At 42.1% G+C, this 21,099-nt stretch overlaps 2 protein-coding genes and 3 non-coding genes across 5 annotated transcripts in view; 2 read left to right on the top strand and 3 right to left on the bottom strand.

Moving 5' to 3' along the window:
• The window catches only part of LOC108088796 (myeloid zinc finger 1), a 32,004-nt gene extending 20,176 nt beyond the window's left edge, over positions 1–11,828 (bottom strand). The window contains exons 1-2 of the mRNA XM_043209054.1: positions 11,703–11,828; positions 1,308–3,124 (exon numbers count right to left, since the gene is read on the bottom strand). The gene's annotated coding sequence lies outside the window, so the exon portion shown is untranslated. The remainder of the gene's footprint in view (positions 1–1,307; positions 3,125–11,702) is intronic.
• LOC108088805 lies at positions 6,776–7,815 on the top strand. The gene has a single exon (XM_017186776.2). The coding sequence runs from the start codon at positions 6,785–6,787 to the stop codon at positions 7,322–7,324; it is 540 nt and encodes a 179-aa protein (XP_017042265.2). The 5' UTR covers positions 6,776–6,784; the 3' UTR covers positions 7,325–7,815.
• Positions 11,829–13,782: 1,954 nt separating the features above from the next.
• On the top strand, positions 13,783–13,862 carry Trnal-cag. Its single transcript has one exon. It is a non-coding gene; the product is annotated as a tRNA-Leu (tRNA).
• A 4,145-nt stretch (positions 13,863–18,007) lies between these two features.
• On the bottom strand, positions 18,008–18,079 carry Trnae-cuc. The gene has a single exon. It is a non-coding gene; the product is annotated as a tRNA-Glu (tRNA).
• A 1,310-nt stretch (positions 18,080–19,389) lies between these two features.
• Trnae-cuc lies at positions 19,390–19,461 on the bottom strand. The gene has a single exon. It is a non-coding gene; the product is annotated as a tRNA-Glu (tRNA).
• Between the last annotated feature and the right edge of the window lie 1,638 nt (positions 19,462–21,099).

The raw sequence follows: 21,099 nt of genomic DNA, 5'->3' as shown, positions 1-21,099 counted from the left end.
TCTCAGTTATAAAGCTATCTTGCTGAAACTTTCCCAAAAGGTGTGTAATTATTGCACGCAGTATATAAGTCGGAACGGGCCGGATCTGTCACACGAGAGAATGAAATGAAAAATTCTCACGTCGATGTTTTTAATCAGATCGACTTGATTTCTTCTAACTATTATTGAATTTCGGATTGCATTTTATCAAAATATATTTATAAATACTGGAAAAATAATTATAACTTCGATGTGTTTAATCCTACGAGCATGATTTTCAAAATATGGAGTTTTTAATAACCGTTAAATCGAGAAAAATTTGTATTTAAAACCTACAACGTTGTCATATTGCTGCCTTAGGAAAAATAAAAAAAAATCGATATAGATATAACGGAACAGACAAGCATGATTTTTGGAATATATATTTTTCTAACGACTCTCGAATTAGGAATTATCAAAATCGGATAACTATATCATATAGCTGCCATATGAACAAAAGTCGAATATGGAAAATAAATAGAAATATCGTCATAGCTTCGATGATTTTAAGCCTTTATGTATTTTGTTCGACACATTTAATGAAAGCAAGGGTATAAACTATATCGAATAGGTCGCTCAGGTCAAATCGAAAAAATAACGGAAAAAATATTATAATATCATACGGGCATGTTTTTTCGCAGTTTTGTTTTTCAAGACTGTTAAATTAAACTGCTTTGATGTGTTAAAATTATAAAATATTTGTTTTTTGTCATATTAAATTTCATGAAAATCGGACGACTATATCATGTAGCTGTCATAAGAACAATTGTTGAAATAATAGAAAATTAATAGAAAGAAGGGGTCCTTCAATTTAAAAAATAGTTACAAGAATTTTGATAAAGCAGGATAGGTTTAACACAAAAAGACTAGTTTGTGGAGAGACATACTGACAGAAGTATAAAAAGGCGTAACAGGTGCCTTCTGCTTCCTATCCCCCCATTGATGTATATAAATTACAGAAGAGGATATGGCCATTTCGGGCGATCTAGTCATATTCGTTTGTCTCTCCGTCTCCAACACAGATTGCTTACGCATTGTAAGTCGTTTTCAAAACAGTGCCGCTCAAACGAGTACTCTTATAAATTTGGGAATTCTCATGTACTCAAGGGAGTGTGGTGAATAATAAACTTTGAACGCCTATTTATGCGTTTAAAATTTGAATGTATTAATAACTGACTAACTATTAACTTTGACTCAATGATCTACAAAAATAGTTACATATGTATACATATGTATCAAATTTGCACGTCACATGCTAAATGTAAAATGTAAAATGTTAATGTACTTACCAAATTGACATGCAAAGATTACTCCCTCGATAGGATTTTTTTGCTACGATGCTAATGGGTGTGTAGGGATCGCTGACTTATACCAGAAATACGACGTCTTTTTGTCTCCTCTGAACTTGTAAGGTTCTCAGAAGCGCGTGTTACCGTTATTAGTATAATAAATTGATTTTTAGCCTAGAATGTTCTTCCTATCTGAATGGAATTTTATTTTGTTTTTGTTTATCTTTTTCTCACTACTAATGTTAGGTTAATTTTTGTAAGTACGAAATGCTTTCAAAAACAGATTTTACATGCTTTTAGATCATATATAGCTTTTGCCACGATATGAACAATTTTAGATAATTTGTATGTGGATATATATTGATATAGTGATGTTCTTCGATTCGATTTATCTCCTTCTTGGTATAACGTGAACTTCTAGCACTCGCACGTTCCACACACACATACACAAATGTACACTTGTGATTGCGCAACTTTGGCACAAAACTGTTTTCTACAGTTTGCTGCTCTTCACTTGCGAAATGGTTTTTTGCCGCTTTCTTCCTTATTTCGATTGCTTCACCTCTCAAAGTTTATAAAGTGTTTCTCAGCTTGATTCATTTAAGAGTTTTTCAGAACGTTTTCTCGACCGCTTTTTTGACGAACGCAAAATTTAAGGACTAATATGAAAACCTTAACACAAAAGTTCAATTTTATAAACGACAAACATTTTCAGCTTTTTGATTTGCATATGTCCATTCGATTTTTGTTGAAGTTTTGCTTTTTTTCCGTTAAAAACACACAAAATAAATTTAACAAATTTTGGCTATTTCCTTTTTGATTTGTTTCTTTTTTTCAATTGGCTTTTGGTTTTGAATTTTAGTTTTCACTTCTGCTGTTGCATTTTCTGTTTCTGTTTCGTTGCTCTATTTTCTATTTGTTATCCTGTTATCGGTTTCAGTTATCGGTTAATATCTTGAATTCTGCTATTGGGTTGGACTTGGTTGGAGGCGGGTTGTAAGGCTATTTCTGGTTGTGATTTTGTTTCGATTTCGGTTGCTTTGCTTTGTTGTTATTCCTTTCTATTTTTCGTTGGCTATTTCGTGTGGCTATTTTTGTTTGTTTGCTTTGATTTGTTTCTGCTGGCTTGTTGGCTGTTTCCTTTTGGTTGTGTAGTTTGTTATTTGTTGCGCTTTGATTTACTTCTCTTTTTAGGTTGTTTAGTTAGGTTCTCTATTATGGTTACAATTTTCATATATTATTTTTATGCTTTTATCTTTTTTATTTATTGTTTTATTAGTTTCTTGATTTTGCAGTTGTTATCGGTTGGTTGTTTGTTGTTGTTTGTTGCAGTGGTTGTAGTTGTTGCTGTTATTGCTGTAGTTGTTGTTGCGGTGTTTGTAGTTGTTGTATTCCAAATTTGGTTGTGAATTTTGTTTGTTAAATTTTGAGAAACTAACTAAAAATCACTTTTGTTTTTTCATACAACTGAAAGTTAACTTTAATTTGTTGTACTATTTTCTTTTGTTGTTGTAGTAGTTGATGTTATAAATTTTTGTCGTAGAATTGGTTGCGTAAATTATATTCAAATCATTATTTATTTATGATAAGAATGTTTGAAATAAAGGGTTAACTAATCGCAAATAAGTTGTTATCGTTGTCGCTTTTTATTTTATTACATTTGTATTATAGTTGGATTTTCGTTCCCCTTCGCGTAGTATTATATTGACAGTATTATAGTGATTATGTTATTATTTGTTAAACAAAACAATATTTCAGTAAGTATCAACAACGTTTTAACGTAATGTTTAAAAATGTTCCAAACAGTCAAAAAGCACCTGCAAAGAAGAAGTTTCCCGATTAGTGACTTTGTCAGCAAGGCCCACCAGCAGTTTCCGGGAGGCATTATTTTGGATCTTTTGGATCTTTAAAAGTAGCAACCGAAAACTGCCAGTTGCATATTTAAAATGAATTAAGTTAATTAGTTCATGACACAACCAAAGAAAACTCAGTTCGTAGTGCTCCTGTGCTCTTGGTTCCGTGTTCCCTTCTGCTGCCTAAATAAAATCAAAACATGGCTCACACTCCCACCCGCAGACAGCGAGACAAACAACCGCAGACACATCTGCACCCATAGTCCACCCACCGCCCACATAAGCTCTATTCCTAACCCCAGACACCAGTGTTTTGTATAGGGACACGCATTGTCTAAACACCGGAGAGGAGCTCGAAGAGAGTCGCGCGAAGAGAGCCGGAGAGAGAACGCAAGGACAATGCCGGAAAGCTGTACAATATGGGAAAACTAAGCGAACAACACAATTTTCAAGTTCAAAACGCCGCCAGATGATAGATGGGGGTTCCGATAACTTTTCCCCCCAGAGGGTTGGCAACCGTAGGTGTGGGCCGCGGTCCGCGGAAAACAAAGCAAAACCCTCCAAAACTAAGCAAAACAGACACTGCGATACGATCTAATTCGCAGTCGAAAAAGCTGCGGCAACGCCAGCTTAACAAAAGTTAGGCGGCGGCGACTGCACTTCGTCCGGGGCAGATTTATGGATTGCCATACAACACGAACACGAACGCACAGGGTCTCAGATACACGGCTCGATTTTGCTGCCGTGGAACACTGCGGGTATGTGAAATACCGCCGGCACTGCTAGCTCCATCCGCCAAATACTGTAACACAAAAGTTCCGAGCAATTGAACAGAAATTAGTGAACCGCATCGGGGAGAGTCAATATCCGTGATGCGGCCGATAGTTCGGTTTGCTGTCGGGCTGGGCGAAGCGGCGAGACTATAGAGTACCACTGGATTAGCCAGGTTATGGCAATTTTTCCTAGTGCGTCACATAAAGCTAAACAAGTCTAATTAATACATTTTCTGACAAGCATCAGCCTTTTCATGAACGTCACTAGCCTTCAACCAACATTCACTTCAGATGCGAACTGCCCTACGTAAAGTTCTGCAGATACTCTGTACCTCTAATGTACAGTCAAACTTTACCAGCTTAAACTATCAGTTGGTAAAAAGAAAATTCACGTCCTAGAATTTATCTTAACAATAGTGTAACACTCTATTGTTAACAAATAAAATTGCACTTATAGACCTATTAGGTCTGGAAAGTTTCAGCAGTAAAGCTCCTTATGAAAATGTCGATTAAACACAGAATTCCGGGGTAAGGAATATAAATATATCACTGCGACTAAGACGCTTTCCCTGGGTGCCGAGAATTAGAACCAGAACCTAGAAGATTGGGTCGTAGCCCCCAAAGGAGAGCAGGAACACAAGAACTACGATTTCTTTGGGCGCGCAAAAATGATGGAAATTCACGCGAACACTTCAAGAGCCAGCGAGCTCCGCGAAACGCACCGAAAACGGCCAAAAAGATGAATATGTGCAAAAATCTTTTGCATACGCTCAAGAACCCATGAAAGCGACTGCCAAGCCGAAGCCGCAGTCGCGGTCGCTGCCGGCGTTGACGTCGGCCGCTGCAGGAGCCCCGAGAGCTGAGAGCCGAAAAGAAACTGAATAAACCATCTTCTGCGGCAGGGCGGGGGAGGAGCAGGGATGGGGGCGGTTGGCGCACAAAGCTTTTTACGGACACTCGCGCTCAGACAACAAAAACGAAACGAAAACCAAACGAAGCGAGCCAAAAAGACGACGAAAACATCGCCCCACGCCTCCGCCCCAGAGAGTCTCCCCGCGAGAGAGACAAGTGCTGCGAGAGCACTACTCAAGACTCTGCCCGTGTGTGCGTGAGAGACGGACAGAGAGCACGGCGCAGAGAGCGAGACAGCGAGAGGGGGCCAGGGCAACAGCAAAGCAACAAAAAGCGTTCGCAAAAAGTTCGCAAAAAGCAACTTGGCAGTGGAGGCGTGTGTGGATGTGCTGTATCTACATCTGTGCACACGGATACTCGCCCGTGTGCATCTGGCCCGAGTTTGTGTGCGTGTCGCGCGACTCACATGAGCCCCGCGGTCGACGCACGCGTCACAGCGACGGTGACGGTGACGGCGACGGCGACTGCGGCCCTACGTCGCGTGCCTTTGCAGCTTGTTTTTTTGTCCGTTCGGGGTGCCCGTGCCCAGCGAAAGGTGGGAAGGGGCTGGGTTTTCGTCTGTCCCCCAGGGGGCTAGTTCAACCCTTCCCCTGCGCAAATTCCTCGACTGGCCGTCTGGCGTTGTGGTTACTTTTGGCGGCAGCGCGCGAAAGTGTTACGATTTGGAAACTGACCGAACTTAGAAGTGGGTAAAGCAGTCGCCGACGCCGGGGTCAGGAGAGGAGGACGGCTATTACGCGCCAAAATTTAAGTCCTAAATTTAAAGTCACTAGTTTTAGGTTACCTCTGAACTAATCAACTAACGGCAAACTTTCACAACGCAAACTATCGCTTGCCAACATGAAATCTTGCCGTCAAGTTCAAGAGTTGGTTTATATTCTTAAAATATATAGTTTCGGTATTTTTGCATTAATTTTATTAATAAAGAATTAGCCTAGAACTCTGTAAGGATTTAGGGTACATACACAATTAAATCAAGTTAAAAATAAGCCCAATAAAATGAAAGCGCATTAAATTATTGAACAACTTTGGTTAACATGATATGACTACAAAAAATTTCTTAGCCACCTTAAAAAATTTGGAAAAAAGTTTAAACTATTAACTGGAATTGTGGATGCTCGACTGTGTTTTGCGCGGCTGCTCCTATAACTCAATGGGAACATATGCCCAGTGCTATATATAAACTTATCTCTATCGGCTGCGTTGGCTTAATCAGCCGCGTTGTTGTTCTATCCCTACTATCAGCAGAAAAACAAAACTTCTCACTTATAAATATTTATTGAAAACAAAATGATAAAGCCAATGGATCACAGCAAACAGCAACCGCTGCCGGGTGTAGAATAACAAACGGGACCGGTTAATTTCAGAGGGCGGGACCTATTTTTAAATGGATGATACGCAAATCTAAAGAAAAATTTAGATCTTGACTTGATAATTTTGTTAGGAACTACTGCATTTGAGGTGGGGTCACCTAACGGCCGAAATCTTTTCGACATGAGATTTTCTCGTTCACGGTGTCCACCATTTCGATGATGCGCTGTTGGTGCTCCAAAATGCCTTTGACTTCCAGAGCGGCCTGCTGAAGAGTTGGGCTGTGGGTTTGCCTGAGGTCGGTGGCGCTGTAGACCTTGATCAGATCGGAAGTCTTTTGTTCCCTGCCCACGAAAGTGCTGGGGCTTACACAAAGGATCCGATCGGCCACCTGGAGATCTGTCCCGGCAACAACCGCCATCTTGGGGGGTTGGCATTTCCACTCACAACCATTCAACGAGTTTCCGAAAAGTTTCGAGTGCGGCTTGTTCATTGTATTGTGTTAGATTTCTGTCGCAAAACTGTGCTTGAAAGTGAAACCGATTGACGTTTACTTGACAACTCGAGGTTAAGGAAAGTACAATTTCAGAGATTAACACTAAACACAGTTCGTTCAACTTCTTTCAACATGAGAGCCTCTTTTCTGATCAGCCGTAGAAAGCCGTGGAGGGGGCAGCTGCTTCTCATGGCCAGGAGCAAGGCACTCCCCCTGCTGCTGAAGCTCTACAGAAGGACCCCCATCTTCAGACCGCGACACTTGCAAAGAAGGATTCCGATCTGCAGCCGGGGCCCTGACGGCGTTGGTAGGACCAATCCCCCCACCGACGACATCGCCCTTTCTTGTCGCATATCCAAAAGTATTTCGCTCGGAGGGCTTGTGCAGTTGGATGTGTCAGGGGAGGACGAAGAGGAGTTCGTGGAGGATGAGGACATCCTGCAAGACCTGCAGGACCTGCGCCGGCAGGGCAACTTAGAGCTGGCTCTAATGGCCGGCGAGCAACTGGAGATGGATTCCGAGGAAGACGGGGAGCTCGACGACTACGACGACTACTGGGACAGGGAAGGCTACATGCAGTACGTGGCGTTCGCGGAGTGCGGGGGGAGGACGATCGACTGCAGGAGTGGGTCGAGAGGGATCTCGGGACTGAAGACACCCATGGCACTATGAAGGCCCTGCGGCTGGATTCCGATGGCCTAGGCTCTTCCACAAAGCGAGGCAACGTCGCCGTCTAAGCCATAAAGCCGTGAAGCCGTGAAGCGCGGCAACGCCGCACGGCCAACAATAGACACTCTCGTTTGGCGCCAACATGAACGACAACAATGTAAAACACTAGAGCACTCTGCTGAGAGGGCACGTCAAGTGCAGAGAGAGTCCGAACCCGGAGCGGAGAAGGGAGGAGGGGCGGCGGAGAGTGTGCACAAAAACATTTGCCGGCTGCTTAGTTTTTTTGCCGGTGCAAAAAGTCGACAGCGAGTGAACGCCGAAAGCTCACACTCTCCCTGCGATTTAGTTTCGCATTCTCATTCGCATTCAGATTCAGATTCCGATTTCGACCCTTTCACCCTCCCCCTAGCACTCCGGTACCCCACCAGCGTCATCACCATCGATAAGTCACACACGGCGTATACATAATCCAAATAAACAGCGAACTTCAAATAGTTGTTGCTCCAGCAACTGTTTTGTTTGCCTCTTGCCTAGGTCCAGGTGGACAAGGAAGAGCGTCTGCTAGTTCATTATGTTCTTGTTTGCCTCTCGTGGAACTGGCCAAGACCAAAGGTACTCGCCACTGCCACGGCGAAAGCTCTGTTTTCCTGGGGTTGGGCTGCCGTATCTGCTGATAAGACGCCCTTTTCCCCACCACCCCGCTCTGATATGCTTTAATCTTATCGCGAGCGAAAAGCGCACTTTACGGATGGTCCCCAGAGCGAATTCTGTTCGCCTTTCCGCCAAAGTAGTTGAGCCAAATATTAGGTCACACAAAAAGCCGGTTTCTGGCGTATTCGACTGTTCTTGTTGTTGGCGCTGTTATCTTGTGCAGAGCATGCATATGTGGGTGAGCGTTGTTCGTGTGTGAGCTGGCAAGCCGGTTTCGGCTGCTGTTGCTTTTGCTTTTGCGACTTTGTCGACTGTGGCTATGTAAATTTCAGCCGGCCCGCTCCCAGCGAAGCATACACTCCAAGTGCCACCAGAGAGAGAAGCAGGAGAAATAGAACGCAATTAATATGAATTTGGCAGGCAGGGCAGTCTTTGGGATTTCCCAGATGGCCTTCATCTAAATAAGCATTACTGCCGATTATGATGTTATGTGGTACCATCTCCAATGCTAAGTTAAACAGTGATTTAATCAGATACTCTAATCCAAGGTATCATAAGTATGCAATATTAAAGTTTGGTATTTGTTAATAGCCTAATCCGAAAATCTTTTTGCTACTCTCCTTTTTTTGTTTAGATCTATTTTTAAATTTCCTACGTTTCGAGAAAATAATCAGAAATGCTAGAATGCCTTGCAAGCAATGCTTCACGACTAAACCCTTTTCTTTTTAATGGCAAGAAGAAAAGTATTATATTATTTGGCGAAAATACTAGTCTATTCTACCCTAAAAATATTATTAGTGAACAATTCAAGATCAAAACCAGCCAATTTATGAAGTCAAGAACTTTTAAACTACATAAATGAGAGAGTTGTAGGAAATAACGAGCTTATTTCAAGTATGCGAACGCAGGGCTTGTTTCTTTTAAGGGAAAATAAATTTAGGAGCTTTAACCGGTTAATTTAAACTTACGTTACATTGACATACTTTTTTTTTAATAATTTAACCGAAAACTTAAACAACTCAAAAAGGACAGTAAAAAATTTAATTAATAATTACACTTTGTATTGACTTTTAAGTGTTCCCAAAACTTATAATTGTCTTCTTATCAACCTAAAAATCGAAAACTTTGGAACCAAGCAATTTTAAGTTTTTTAATGATATCCATAAAAATTTTTTAAGCTTTGAAAACCCAGACTTCGGAAAATAAGCCGGCAAATCTTATAATCACATTTTCAGGAACTATCTTCAAATATTCGTAACATGTTGAATACCCTATGTGAGCCATAAAAAGCGTTACAATAAGGCAGAACGTATCTGGCAGTTCAAAGCATTTAACTAAGGTTTGTAAATCTGTAAACCTCATTGAGCCAATTCCATTTGACCTAAACTTAACGTTAGTCTATGGGCACAGAGCATTGATATCTGGGGCTGAAATCTAAGGGTACCCAAATGGAGACCCGCCGCACAGGCACATATAATCGCGTGTGTGGGCATATAGACAGGCGATTACCATTTTTGTAATTTTCAGTGAAAAGGCTTTTAATTTGATGGGAAAACGTAAAGGAGTTGACCAGGGCCCGAAAAGCCCTCGTTCGAGGCAGGTTGCCCCGGGATAAATGCCAGCGCCACAACAACAGCGCAGCAGCACCACCAATGCCACCCACAGCCAGCAAGCAGTCTGGATTGGGGGCAGTGGCTGGCTGTCGCTCAGGATATGCAGATAACTGTAAATAACCGATTATATGCACATATATTTCCGCACCTATGTACCGTACACATTTTTATGTATGCAAGTATATCACGGCACATATGTACGGGGCAGAGTTTAAGCCCGTTGTCGTTGTTGTTGTTGCTTAATTTACAGCCTTATGTCACTTTTTGGTGCATTACACTTTTTCATTATCGCGCAGCAGCACCCAAAAACAGAGAGAGCGAAAGGGAGAGCAGCCCACTCCCACTGGCAGCCCCCCGGAGCCCTCTCGCTCTCTTCGCGTCGGCTGGCTATGGCCATCTCGTTCTGACAGAGTCCGAGGAAAAGTGAAAGAGGAGCAAGAGCACACATCAAAGGGAAATGAGTTTTCATTTAGTCCCACACAAAAGCGGAAATGAATCGAAATAAATAAATAAATTGCACCTGTCCCAGCCCACCGAGCCCCTTCGCTGCCCACACCGCACCCTCTCGCATTACATACGAGCCCCCTCCCCTCCCCATCCCACCCACTCACTGGTATGTCCCGAGAAATATTTTGCGCATGCGCAGAGAGAGACGGTGGGAGAATGCAGCGGTCATCGGCCGTCTCGCTCTTGCACTGCGTGCATTCAACCCGGCAGCGCACCTGAGCAGCCCACCGCCACCCACCGACACCAACTGCCACCCACTGCCGCCCAATGCAGTCAGCCCAGTCGAGTCGTTCCCGTTCCACTTCGAATTTCTCTTCGATGTCTCGTCCTTTTAGCCTTTTTGCAACGGAAAGCGCTTCTTGTTTGTTTTTCCCGGCGACAAGCCCCCGGTTCCACCCACACGCCCTCCGCTTTGTTTTGCTTTTGCCTTATCAAAGTTTGGCGCTCTCCGGCGCGCTTTCTAGTTGCCGACCCCCCCGCTGCCCCTCTGCCCCACCGACCCCTTCGCGCCTTTCGTTTCCAGTGTCGTTTTGTATTATGTTTAGGTTTTTGTTGTTTTGCGTTTGGCCGTTTTTACTTTGACTTTCATTCAAGAACAGTCTTCGTCGCGTCGGGAGTCGCCTCTTCGCGACACAGAAACGATGCCCGATGCCGCAGCTAGAAAATAGATCACAAAAGGGTTAACAAAACCTCGTCGAGGTCGGGAAACACAGGCGAGCACGCACACATTTCTAATGAAAATTAAAGCGAACCGAAGTGATGCCGCCAATTATTTAAGCCAGCAGCTATCTAAGAGCCTTAAAGCCCGCTTATAAGGGCTGAACAAACTTAATTTTAGCGGCAGTACAAGAGTAATGGGCCATAATTAAAGCTTTAAATAGCTTAATAGACCATAACTTCAGAAATAAAGATGTTCTAGATGTTACTATACAAAGCTGTCGGACTATTTGAGACTATTTCTCTTCGGAAAATGACTATACACTTAATTAAATTTAGACAAGATATATTATATTGATGAATTATTTTAGTTTGTTGCGTTCCACGATTTCTGTTTCGCATACCATGGCTAAGATCTTTTGTTTTGCACTTCAGTTAGTATTCGGAAAATGAAAACGGACGTCGAACACATCTCAATTTGACATCGCGACTCTAAGAATAATTTGCAGTCATTTTATTTTTGTCGAAAAAAGCGAACCAATTTTTGTTTGTTTCGAACGCGAGAGCGGAGTTTTCTAAACTAATTTTGTTAATCAGATGCATCGGCCAGCGCAGCTAACTAGCGGCAAAAACAAAACCACAAACACCAGCGGCAACAACAACAGCGACAACGTCGACGCCAGCGTAATAGAGAAATAGGATGGTCGAGGGGCGGGGAAAGGGGGGCGGCGGGCGATGAGGGGCGACTCTCTGCGGTTTAGGGCTGTAATAGGGGTAGTATTTGCATAATTTACATCAAAACACAACACACCCCCATTTGGCAAGGGCCGATGCTGTCCATTTGGACGGTTTCGAACTGTTCTCGGGATGCGCTTAGATTTAGTCACACACACATACACACACGTACACGGATACAGGCACAACCACACTCTCACGGCAGTCGGTGCACTCACTCATGCTGGGTGACTTTCCCTTTCGACTGAAAATCAGGAGAATTTTCCAACACAGAATCAAGTGGCGAGCCAAAGTTGTAATGTTGTACTAAATCAGGCAAAACAAAACTTATGCGACTAAACCGAAAATTTTGAATGTGTGTTGCTGTTGACAAAGCATTTTCGAAACTGATTTTGCCCCGACACGACGCACTGCCGCATTTGTCGCTGCCCAGCAACAAAAACTGCAGCCAGAAAAAACTCATTATGAGAGTCGTTCACCGTCGACGCAGCGAGCGCCCGGACACAAAAGTTGGCCGGGCTGAGGGGTTTGGGCCACGCACGTCAATAATTAGCAGCCCTATTAATGCGAAATCCGACCACCCCCAGCACTTTTCCACCGCCCAGTGGGTGCCGATTGAGTTTTGTGCATTTCTCTTATTTTACACATTAATTTATTCGATTATTTTGATGTTTGCGCATCGTCATCAGCATAATCAGCAACAACAGCCTGCGTCGACTGCGACTGCACTCGCAGCTGCAGTGCATTAATGCCTCCCCCAAACGCAGCCCATCCCCTCCAGCCGCGTCCCCAAAGTAGCCCGTCCATTGTCCCGTGGCTTTCGGGATGCAGATCTCCCACTGTGTCTCCGCCTTCCGTTTCATTCGTAGCACTGTGTTTTAATTCTTTTTTAGGTGCGTTCATTATTATTTCACTCGCTATCATTCACAGTCTGCGCTGGACCAAAGATCAACTTGTCGAATGCGTGAATGCTCTGAGTATGGAACTGTTATAGATTCTTGACAGCAGATATCGGTGGGTATTAATGGGGTGAGGTAGATAGGTTTCCTCGCAAGAGCCCTAAGAAACTTTCGTTCTCAGAAAATTAATTTTGAAAAATTATGAAATGAATTCTTTTCCATCATTTCCATTCCGTTTTAGTGGTTAAAAAGTTTGCCTCAACTACAAAATACCTCATAAATTAATCATTAATTCCAAAAGATTTGAATACTGTAGAAGAGTAATACTATTATTATTCAATACTTTTTCAGGGCACGCGTAAAAGACTTGCAGATGCATCTCGCTCAGTCGATAATAAAAAAGAAATTATAATACAATTTATTATTAATTTTTGCCCGTTTTTTCAGCTGCATTCATTCAGAGCCGCCAACCAACCAAAATGCAACCCAGCGCCTCCCAAGGGGGCGGGCCAAACTCAACCGCCCATCAGCAGCAACGCATTATTTTCGCGCTTGTTGTACTCCGCCGTGTACAACACTTTTATTTTCCATTTTTTTGCGTTTTATGCGATTTTATTGTCATTTTGCGTAGCCCAAACCAGGTACTCTACTCTCCACAGCCTCCCCAAATGGGGATCGAGTATATGGCTGGTAAATGAGCTGCGCCTGTGTTTGTGCATGCGCTATGTACTCGCGTCGAAATGGAAATTAGTGGCAAGCTCATCCATGGGATCCTAGCAAAGTGCAAAGAAGGGATCTGTATCCCGCCACTCGAAGGGCATAAATTCGCACGTTGCCCACAATCTGGTTACACATAAATCGACAGTACTTATGTACTGGACTACGTGTCTACGCAATAATTGAATGTTGCTGGGCTGATTTATCAGAGGTGAAGAGAATTATAATATATTTTTGCAGTTTTACCATTCCCCGCCGCATTACGTGGCAATATATAACTCAATCTACATCCAATCATTGCATATACATTAATTTAATTTATGTCCTTATCATAATTGCAGTGCACTGGCTTCGAGGGTCTGCATTAACTGCTTATACATCCCGCTATTGGCTAATTTCGAACAGGCATATGCTGATTGGCTCAATTCGAGAAGTGTTAATCGTTTTTGACTAGAATTCGTTTCGTTTTCGGCATTATTTAGCAAAAGTACAGTACCGGAGCTACCTGCTTTTTACTTGCGGAATCATTCAGCCCATTCGAGTTCTCAATATGGCGGTCGAATGATCACTTTATGAACATTTTCTTTATTCTACATAGAGCAGTTCGTGACATCCGAAATAATCTACAAGGGGGGAATGATCGAGCCGTGAATGTTGGAAATGGTATCCACTGCTCGCAAGTGTCAGGATGGCCGAGTGGTCTAAGGCGCTGCGTTCAGGTCGCAGTCTACTCTGGCGTGGGTTCGAATCCCACTTCTGACAATAACTTTTTGGCTCTGTGCGTTTTTATTTTGTCGTGGTTAATGTATTTTCAGCTCATAGCGTCGCTATACAAAAAATGCAACAAAAACACATTTTACATGCATCCCAGTGTACACACACTCGACGCTATTTGCTGCCCTTTATGTACACGCATTGTTGCCTTTCACAGCGAAAAAAGGAGCCCAGAAACCAAATTGATTTTTATACAGCGCTTCCAAATGTTTTTATTTAACAAACCACTTGCAACCCTTAAAAAATCCCCGGCGAGTTTTACATATGCGAGTTTCGCCGCTTCGTTTTTTAATGATGCGAATTCGATGTACGAAATTTTCATTAATGCCCCGTGCGACCTCCCCTTATTGGGCGGTAGTGGGAGTGCGAGTGGGAATGCGAGTGCGAGTGCGACAGAGACATGCAGTGGGGCTGGCCAGGAGCAGGGCCATCGTGGCTGTAGGCTTAAAGTGCGTCATGTACAGGTCAGGCCAGCGTCAGAGTAGGAGGACTGCCGTGGACATGGCGGAGCATATGCAGGCCCGTTCATACATACATAGGTACATGCACTCAGCTATGTAGTAAATAGACCCCGTGTTTATGCAATGCGGTTTACGGCCGCCAGCAGCCCGCACTCCGAACCGCTCCAGACCAGATCCTTGTTTGTCGCTGCAGTCCTTTTTCAAAAATAATTGAATGTTATATTCAATTAATTGTTCGTTAGTCGGCAGCACCTATTGCCATTCCCTTCAATGCAGCTGCATCCCGGCAGCGAAACAAATTGGCTGCAATCGCACCGCCCCTCGATGAACACTGCCTGATAGCTAATGGATAATGTGACCCCGTAATTGGATTATCGACGAGTGAATAGCCCGCCAAATTTACTGTCCTTCTGTCTGGCTGAACTTCAGTTAAGACACATCACTAGCTTATTAAGTAGAGAAGAGGAACCTATCATATGTCCTCGAAGTTATTGTCTCATGGCACATTCTATAAGAAAAATACATTTTTTATTTGCATCACTAGGCCTTGTATTGATTAAAAACTTGTGCTTTCACATTTTTATTTGACACCACTTATTAAGTTATATAATTAATAATTAGTGGTGTATATATAGGTAATAATGATAATATATACATAAGAAAAATATTTATTTAAATATTATTAAATGTAAATTTCTTGTAAAACTGCATGCTTTTATGACTGTAGATATGTTACATATTTTTTATAAAGATCAAGGGACTATATCATAAAGCCATCTACATAGCACCAAAGTTTTTATGTATTTCACCATCGTACGAGATAATTCATTCTGTCTCCGGAACTGTGTCGGATCTTGTAAGTGCTGTAATGTTGGGATTTAAGCCACACATTCTTGATATATGCATTCAGCTATAGTAATAACCCCTTACGAAGTTGAAGTCAACTTTTTTAATTTTTTAATTGTTTAAAAAGTTTGTACGACTGTATCATAAAGCTGGCATAGGAATCTCTGGAAATAATGAGAAAATCGGCATGCATAAATTCTGTTATTATGTCTAATATGACATAGGTAAGTATACATATGTACTTACTAAACTGGAAGTGCGTATAACCATCGGATTGGTCAAGCTGGATTTTTATACCCTTGCAGAGCAAAGTTTGCAACGCAGTGAAGGAGACACCTTAGACCCCATAAAGTATATATATTCTTGATCAGCATCACGATCAGAATCCAAATATGTATGTACGTCTGTCCGTCTGTCCGTCTGTCTGTCTGTCCGTTTCTCTTCAAACTAGTCGCTCAGTTTTAAAGCTATCTTGCTGAAACTTTACCAAAAGGTGTGTAGTTATTGCACGCAGTATATAAGTCGAAACGAGCCGGATCGGGCCACTATGTATATCGGATAGCTACCATACAAGAGGTCAAAAAAATAAAGGAAGAAAAATTATTACGCCGTTGTTTTTCGTCGAATGGACTTCTTCCAGATGGCGTTTTCTAATTACTATTGAATTTTGGATTCAATTTTATAAAAATCGGATAACTCTATCATATAGCTGCCATAGGAAAGATAAACAAATATATATAGAAATAATGGCAAAATAATCATAACGTTGTTGTTTTTTATTCCACGAGCATGATTTTTACAACATCGACTTTATGAACTACCCTTGAACCGAGAAAAAAATTTCATAAAAATCGGACAACTATATCATATAGCTGCCATATGAACAATAGTCGAAAATATGGAAAATTAATAGAAAAGTCGTCATAGCTTCGATGTTGTTAACCTTTATGTATTTCGGCTTGCCGAAGCTAGCTTTCTTTCTTGTTTCTCTTACTTTTATCAATATTATTTTAGGTTATTTTTTATAATTATTTATTTAAGGTTTTGGTATCATGATTCCTATGATATAGACTTCTGATCTCGGGCGTTTCGATATATATTCTACCTGAAATGTTAAAAGTATATTAAGGAGATTCTAGGGCTTGCGCGCAGATCGACACGTCTATATCGACACGGATGGCAAAGCTGATCAAAAATATAGACTTGAAAAGGTTGTCGAAAATTTTAACATTATTGAGCCTTAATTTTGTGAAAATTCTCTAATTGTGCATCTTGAGTCTGGTTTCTGGGATTCATAAGGAAGTTAAACATTTACCTAACTGAATAAGGGAGATTTCAGGTAAAAAATAAAAAAAACCAAATCAAAATATACATAGTGCGATTTCTTAAGTTTGCTGCCGTATTTACTTACCTTTTGGAGAGCTTAAAACCCAAGTGCCGCACTGGGCGCCCACTCATCTGCGCTTACGTATTTGAGCAGGCTGGATGCAGCACTAAAGCAGGAAAAAACAATGGAAACAGTAAAGTGCATTTTAAATTTTGTTGCTATCGATTTTTGCAGAGAGAAAGAGGCAGCGCGAGTGCAGGGTCCAAAGAGGGACAGGGACGGATAGCGGGCAGCTCCATGTTGGCGAGCACACACATCCCGACATCTGCATATATGGAGTAAACATAAAAAATGCAAATGTGCACGGACATAAAGCCCACCCCACCCCTAAACCCACTCCGCAGCCCCCTGCATTGCCGAAACATGCGGATGCAACAGACCGAGTCCTGATCCAGGGCCAGAGCCTCAGCCTTGAGTGCACCCAAGGGGTTGGGCAGTGAGCCCCACCCTGCCCCCGACGCCGGGCATATGCTCCCGGAGGAGGACTGGGCTGGGGTGCGGGAAAACGTCTAATGAAGTTGGAAGCCGCTTGTCAGCTGCACCCGACCACCCTCTCCTAGCGGATGTGGTGGCTTTGGGTGGCGGATAGCGGATGGCGGATGGGGGTGGCGGGTGGATGGGCCGTGTTCGATGTGTTGTCAGCAATTCAACCGCACACAGACGATTGCCAATTTGGAATGCACGTCCTGGACATGCATGCAGCATGCACACATCCTGCGTGCACAGTCAGGTGCAATATCCGCAACAAGAGAGTTGTGCATTTTTAAATAATATTGCATGCTCCCCCTCGCAGCCACGACCTCCCCTCGATTAAAATTGCAAATGAATGGCCATTTCGGGGCTGCAGTTTGCGGTCTGTCCTCAAAGGGTGGTCTTGTCGAGAGTCGCGGCCAAGGCCTAATGGGGAAATAGACATGGCTCTCGAAAACTTTTCTCCAGGCCCACAATTTACATTGATTAATGAATGCACTTCGAGTGCACTTCAGAGAGGGCGCGCTGTGCTGCATCTAAAGCAATCAATGGCAGCAGCAGAGCCTGTCAACAATCTCACTCCCCAAGTTTTGCCCGTATCGTTGCGATTCCCATCGCCGTTGGCCATCGAGAGTTGGTGATGAAGCTCATTCGGGAAATCATCCATCAGATGACAGAAGCCGGCAGAAGCTCAGCCAAATGGGTAGCTGGCTCCGTCCAGCCATTGCGACGGACGAAACGTCAAGCGGCAGATGAATATGGAAACTCACATAATAGACGAAACGGACATTGATGCATGTATGATATATGATTCAAAATAATGGGCTGCGGTGGGCGGCAACGGGCCGAAAACTTAATTACACATATTCCATGGAAATGCCAACACCACTGAGATGATATTCTGCTGATACTCCACCCGCAGTGCTGTTAAAACCTTAAACAAAAAAAGCACAAAAATGAAATCTGGTTTCCCATACCGGGAATTGAACCCGGGCCTCCCGGGTGAGAGCCGGGTATCCTAACCACTAGACAATATGGGAGTGACGACTGAGCTCGTCCAAACTAACAACTTATGGCACCTAAGTGCTGAGCTATAAACAGATTTGTTGCTACAGGGTGAATCGTGCAATTTTATTAGCCCAGTAATTGGTTTTTGTTTTTTAAACAAATTTAACAAAATGCTAATTTAGAAAAATGACAGTTCGAAGGAAACGGGAATATGAAAGTTTTTAGGACAGAAACTCTTTATATGGCAAAAGCGAAGGCTACGGGATCGCTAAGTACTTAATTTTTATTTTTATTGTGCAAATAGCTAAATTTAGCCCCTGGACTTAAACGAGAACCACAACAAGAAAGGAAGCTAGCTTCGGCAAGCCGAAGCTTATATACCCTTGCAGTCACTAAATATGTCGAACAAAAAACATAAAGGCTAAACAGCATCAAAGCTATGACGATTTTTCTATTAATTTTTAATATTGTTCATATGACAGCTATATGATACAGTCGTCCGATTTTTATGAAATTTAATTTGTAACTCAAGACTCATTAGAAAACTCTATATGCCACAAATCATGATTGTCTGATAAAAAACAACGAGGTTATAATTTTATTTCCGTTATTTCAATATAGATTTGTCGATCTTTCCTATGGCAGCTACATATATAATATAGTACGTGCTTGCAACAACTACACAACTTTTGGGAAAGTTTCAGCGAGATAGCTTTAAAACTGAGAGACTAGGTTACATAAAAACCAACAGGAGGACAGACAAACAGACGGACAGACAGACAGACGGACAGACGTACATACGTATTTGGATTCTGATCGTGATGCTGATCAAGAATATTTATACTTTATGGGGTCTGAGGTCTCTCCTTCACTGCGTTGCAAACTTCTGACTGAAATTATAATACACTTTGCTCTGCAAGGGTATAATAAAGTCGCAGTGCCCACTCCACCATATGCAATGCAAATTTTAACAGAGCACAAGAAAGGATGTTGGTTAAAAAAGAGGTGGTGGTGGTGGAAATGAGGGTGAGGAAGGATTGGGCTGCAGATCGCCGTACAGGGGTTGACTTTTGCAGGGCTACTGGCTGTGTGTACCACTCGACATATTGAAGCATATTAATTAAAAACATTTTCATTTATTAAAAGAGCAGTCGGTGCTCATGAGGGGATGTCAGGTGTGTGGGTGAAGGAATCGCTTCCTTCTGTAAGCTGCAGCGCCCTCAGCAGCAGAATCTGAAGGAAGATTGCCGTTAGTGTTGCTCTACGACAAGAATGCATTTTCATAACCTCATCTCAGCTATTTTTATAACATATTACACAAAAAAAAATAGAACTCGATGTGTTCCCATACCGGGAATTGAACCCGGGCCTCCCGGGTGAGAGCCGGGTATCCTAACCACTAGACAATATGGGATTGACATACCACAATCCTAAATGTGTACATATGATATACTCTGCAAAACTATATTAATTTAGAATTTAGTTTTCCTTCAAAACAATATTGATTTAGAATTTTAATTCATACGTATAAAATTCGTATACAACACAACAATAATAAGACACTATATAATTTTAAACATATTTTCTTTCTATACAACATTTTTTGATAGAATTGTTGTGAATCAGTTCTAAATCAAATCTAGAGTAATTTAATTTCGAAAATGGATATATATTTGGGACTTGACAGGGCCGTCTTTCATTAAATGATTGTCGCTCTAAATGATCATTGTAAAAGCCGAATCTTTGAGCAGGAACTTCTTCAAAAGAGCGTAAATTGTTCGACGCCTGTGATTTCCCGACGGGGTAAAAGAAAAGTAGCAATTTGTCCCTGATCGAGTCCCATTGGAAGCTAAACGCCGAGCCGGCCGTTTATCAGCCAAGCCGCCGTTACAGCCTCTAACAAATTGCCCAGCTACGACCACAACGCCAAGCCGACCATGGCCAAGATCAAAATAAGGAGGGATGCTGCTAATACATAGCATGTGTGTAGGACCATAACATAAATTTAAATGATAATAGCGAAAACATACATTGCCAGTTACTTTGTTGCTAATTGCGGCATAGGACGACTCCACTCTAATTGAAATACAACACGTCGGGTACTTAACTTCCCAACCCGCGGACTTTCCCGCACAAGACTGGGTACTGGAGACAGCTTTTGGGCTGTCTTCTGGCAGGTGAACTTGTTTCTCTTTTGGCGCTGCGCTAACCAGACACCATTTATCATTACGGGCCCGAACTGGGAAAACTAGATTTCTCTGCCGCCAACTGACCGAGTAGAGTCCACGGCCACAACTTCCAGAGCCAACTCGCTGGAAGTCATTGCTCGAAGCTGGCTGGCGCTGCTCACTATTCGATGCGGCCGAGATTTTAGCGAAAATTAATTTTAATTACCCAGCGATGTTGTCGCCAAAAACCCCTCAAGTTGCTGTCTTGTCATTTCTTCATAGACAGCTGATCAATAACAATTTTTCAGGCATTTCCGCTTCTAATTAGGAGCTCAGCTGTACAGTCAAGTACTCCGTCCAATCAACAAATACCATTGCCGCCTGTTTTTACAGTTGCCTTACGAAACTATTGTAATTTTATCAAATAAAAATTATAAACACAAAACAAGATTCTTCCTATATTCCATAAGATTTTTTAGGTCTTTAAAAAGAGTCAAGTTCCCAATTATCGAATACCTGTTACTAAACAAATTTTATAGGAGTGAAAACCTTTTGAAGACATTGCTAGTTGCGTATTTATTACTTCAATTGTCTTTCGAGCTTTCCTATTACAGCTACATGGTATAATAGATTTTTATTCAATTTCTTTCTCAATTAAAAAAAAATCGAAATTCCAAAAATCGTACTTGTATGATAAAAAAGTTTAATTTTTGATTAATTTTATATACCTTTTTCGATTTTTTCTATGGCAGCTATATTAATCATACGATTTATTTAATACATAGATTCAGGAGATTCAGGGGTCCCAAGAAAACATCATCTGACAATATGATAATTTTCGATGGGAGCTATCCGATAAAGTCGTCCAATCCTGCCATTTCCGA

This window comes from Drosophila ficusphila, unplaced genomic scaffold (assembly GCF_018152265.1).
Source record: "Drosophila ficusphila isolate 14025-0441.05 unplaced genomic scaffold, ASM1815226v1 contig_106, whole genome shotgun sequence".
NCBI classification, from domain to species: Eukaryota; Metazoa; Arthropoda; class Insecta; order Diptera; family Drosophilidae; genus Drosophila; species Drosophila ficusphila.
Note: the sequence above shows the minus strand (reverse complement) of the source record. Positions and strands in the feature narration are given on the sequence as shown.

Coding starts and splice junctions, on each gene's coding strand:
- LOC108088805 (XM_017186776.2), top strand. CDS start 6,785: ATGAGAGCCTCTTTTCTGATCAGCCGTAGAAAGCCGTGGAGGGGGCAG.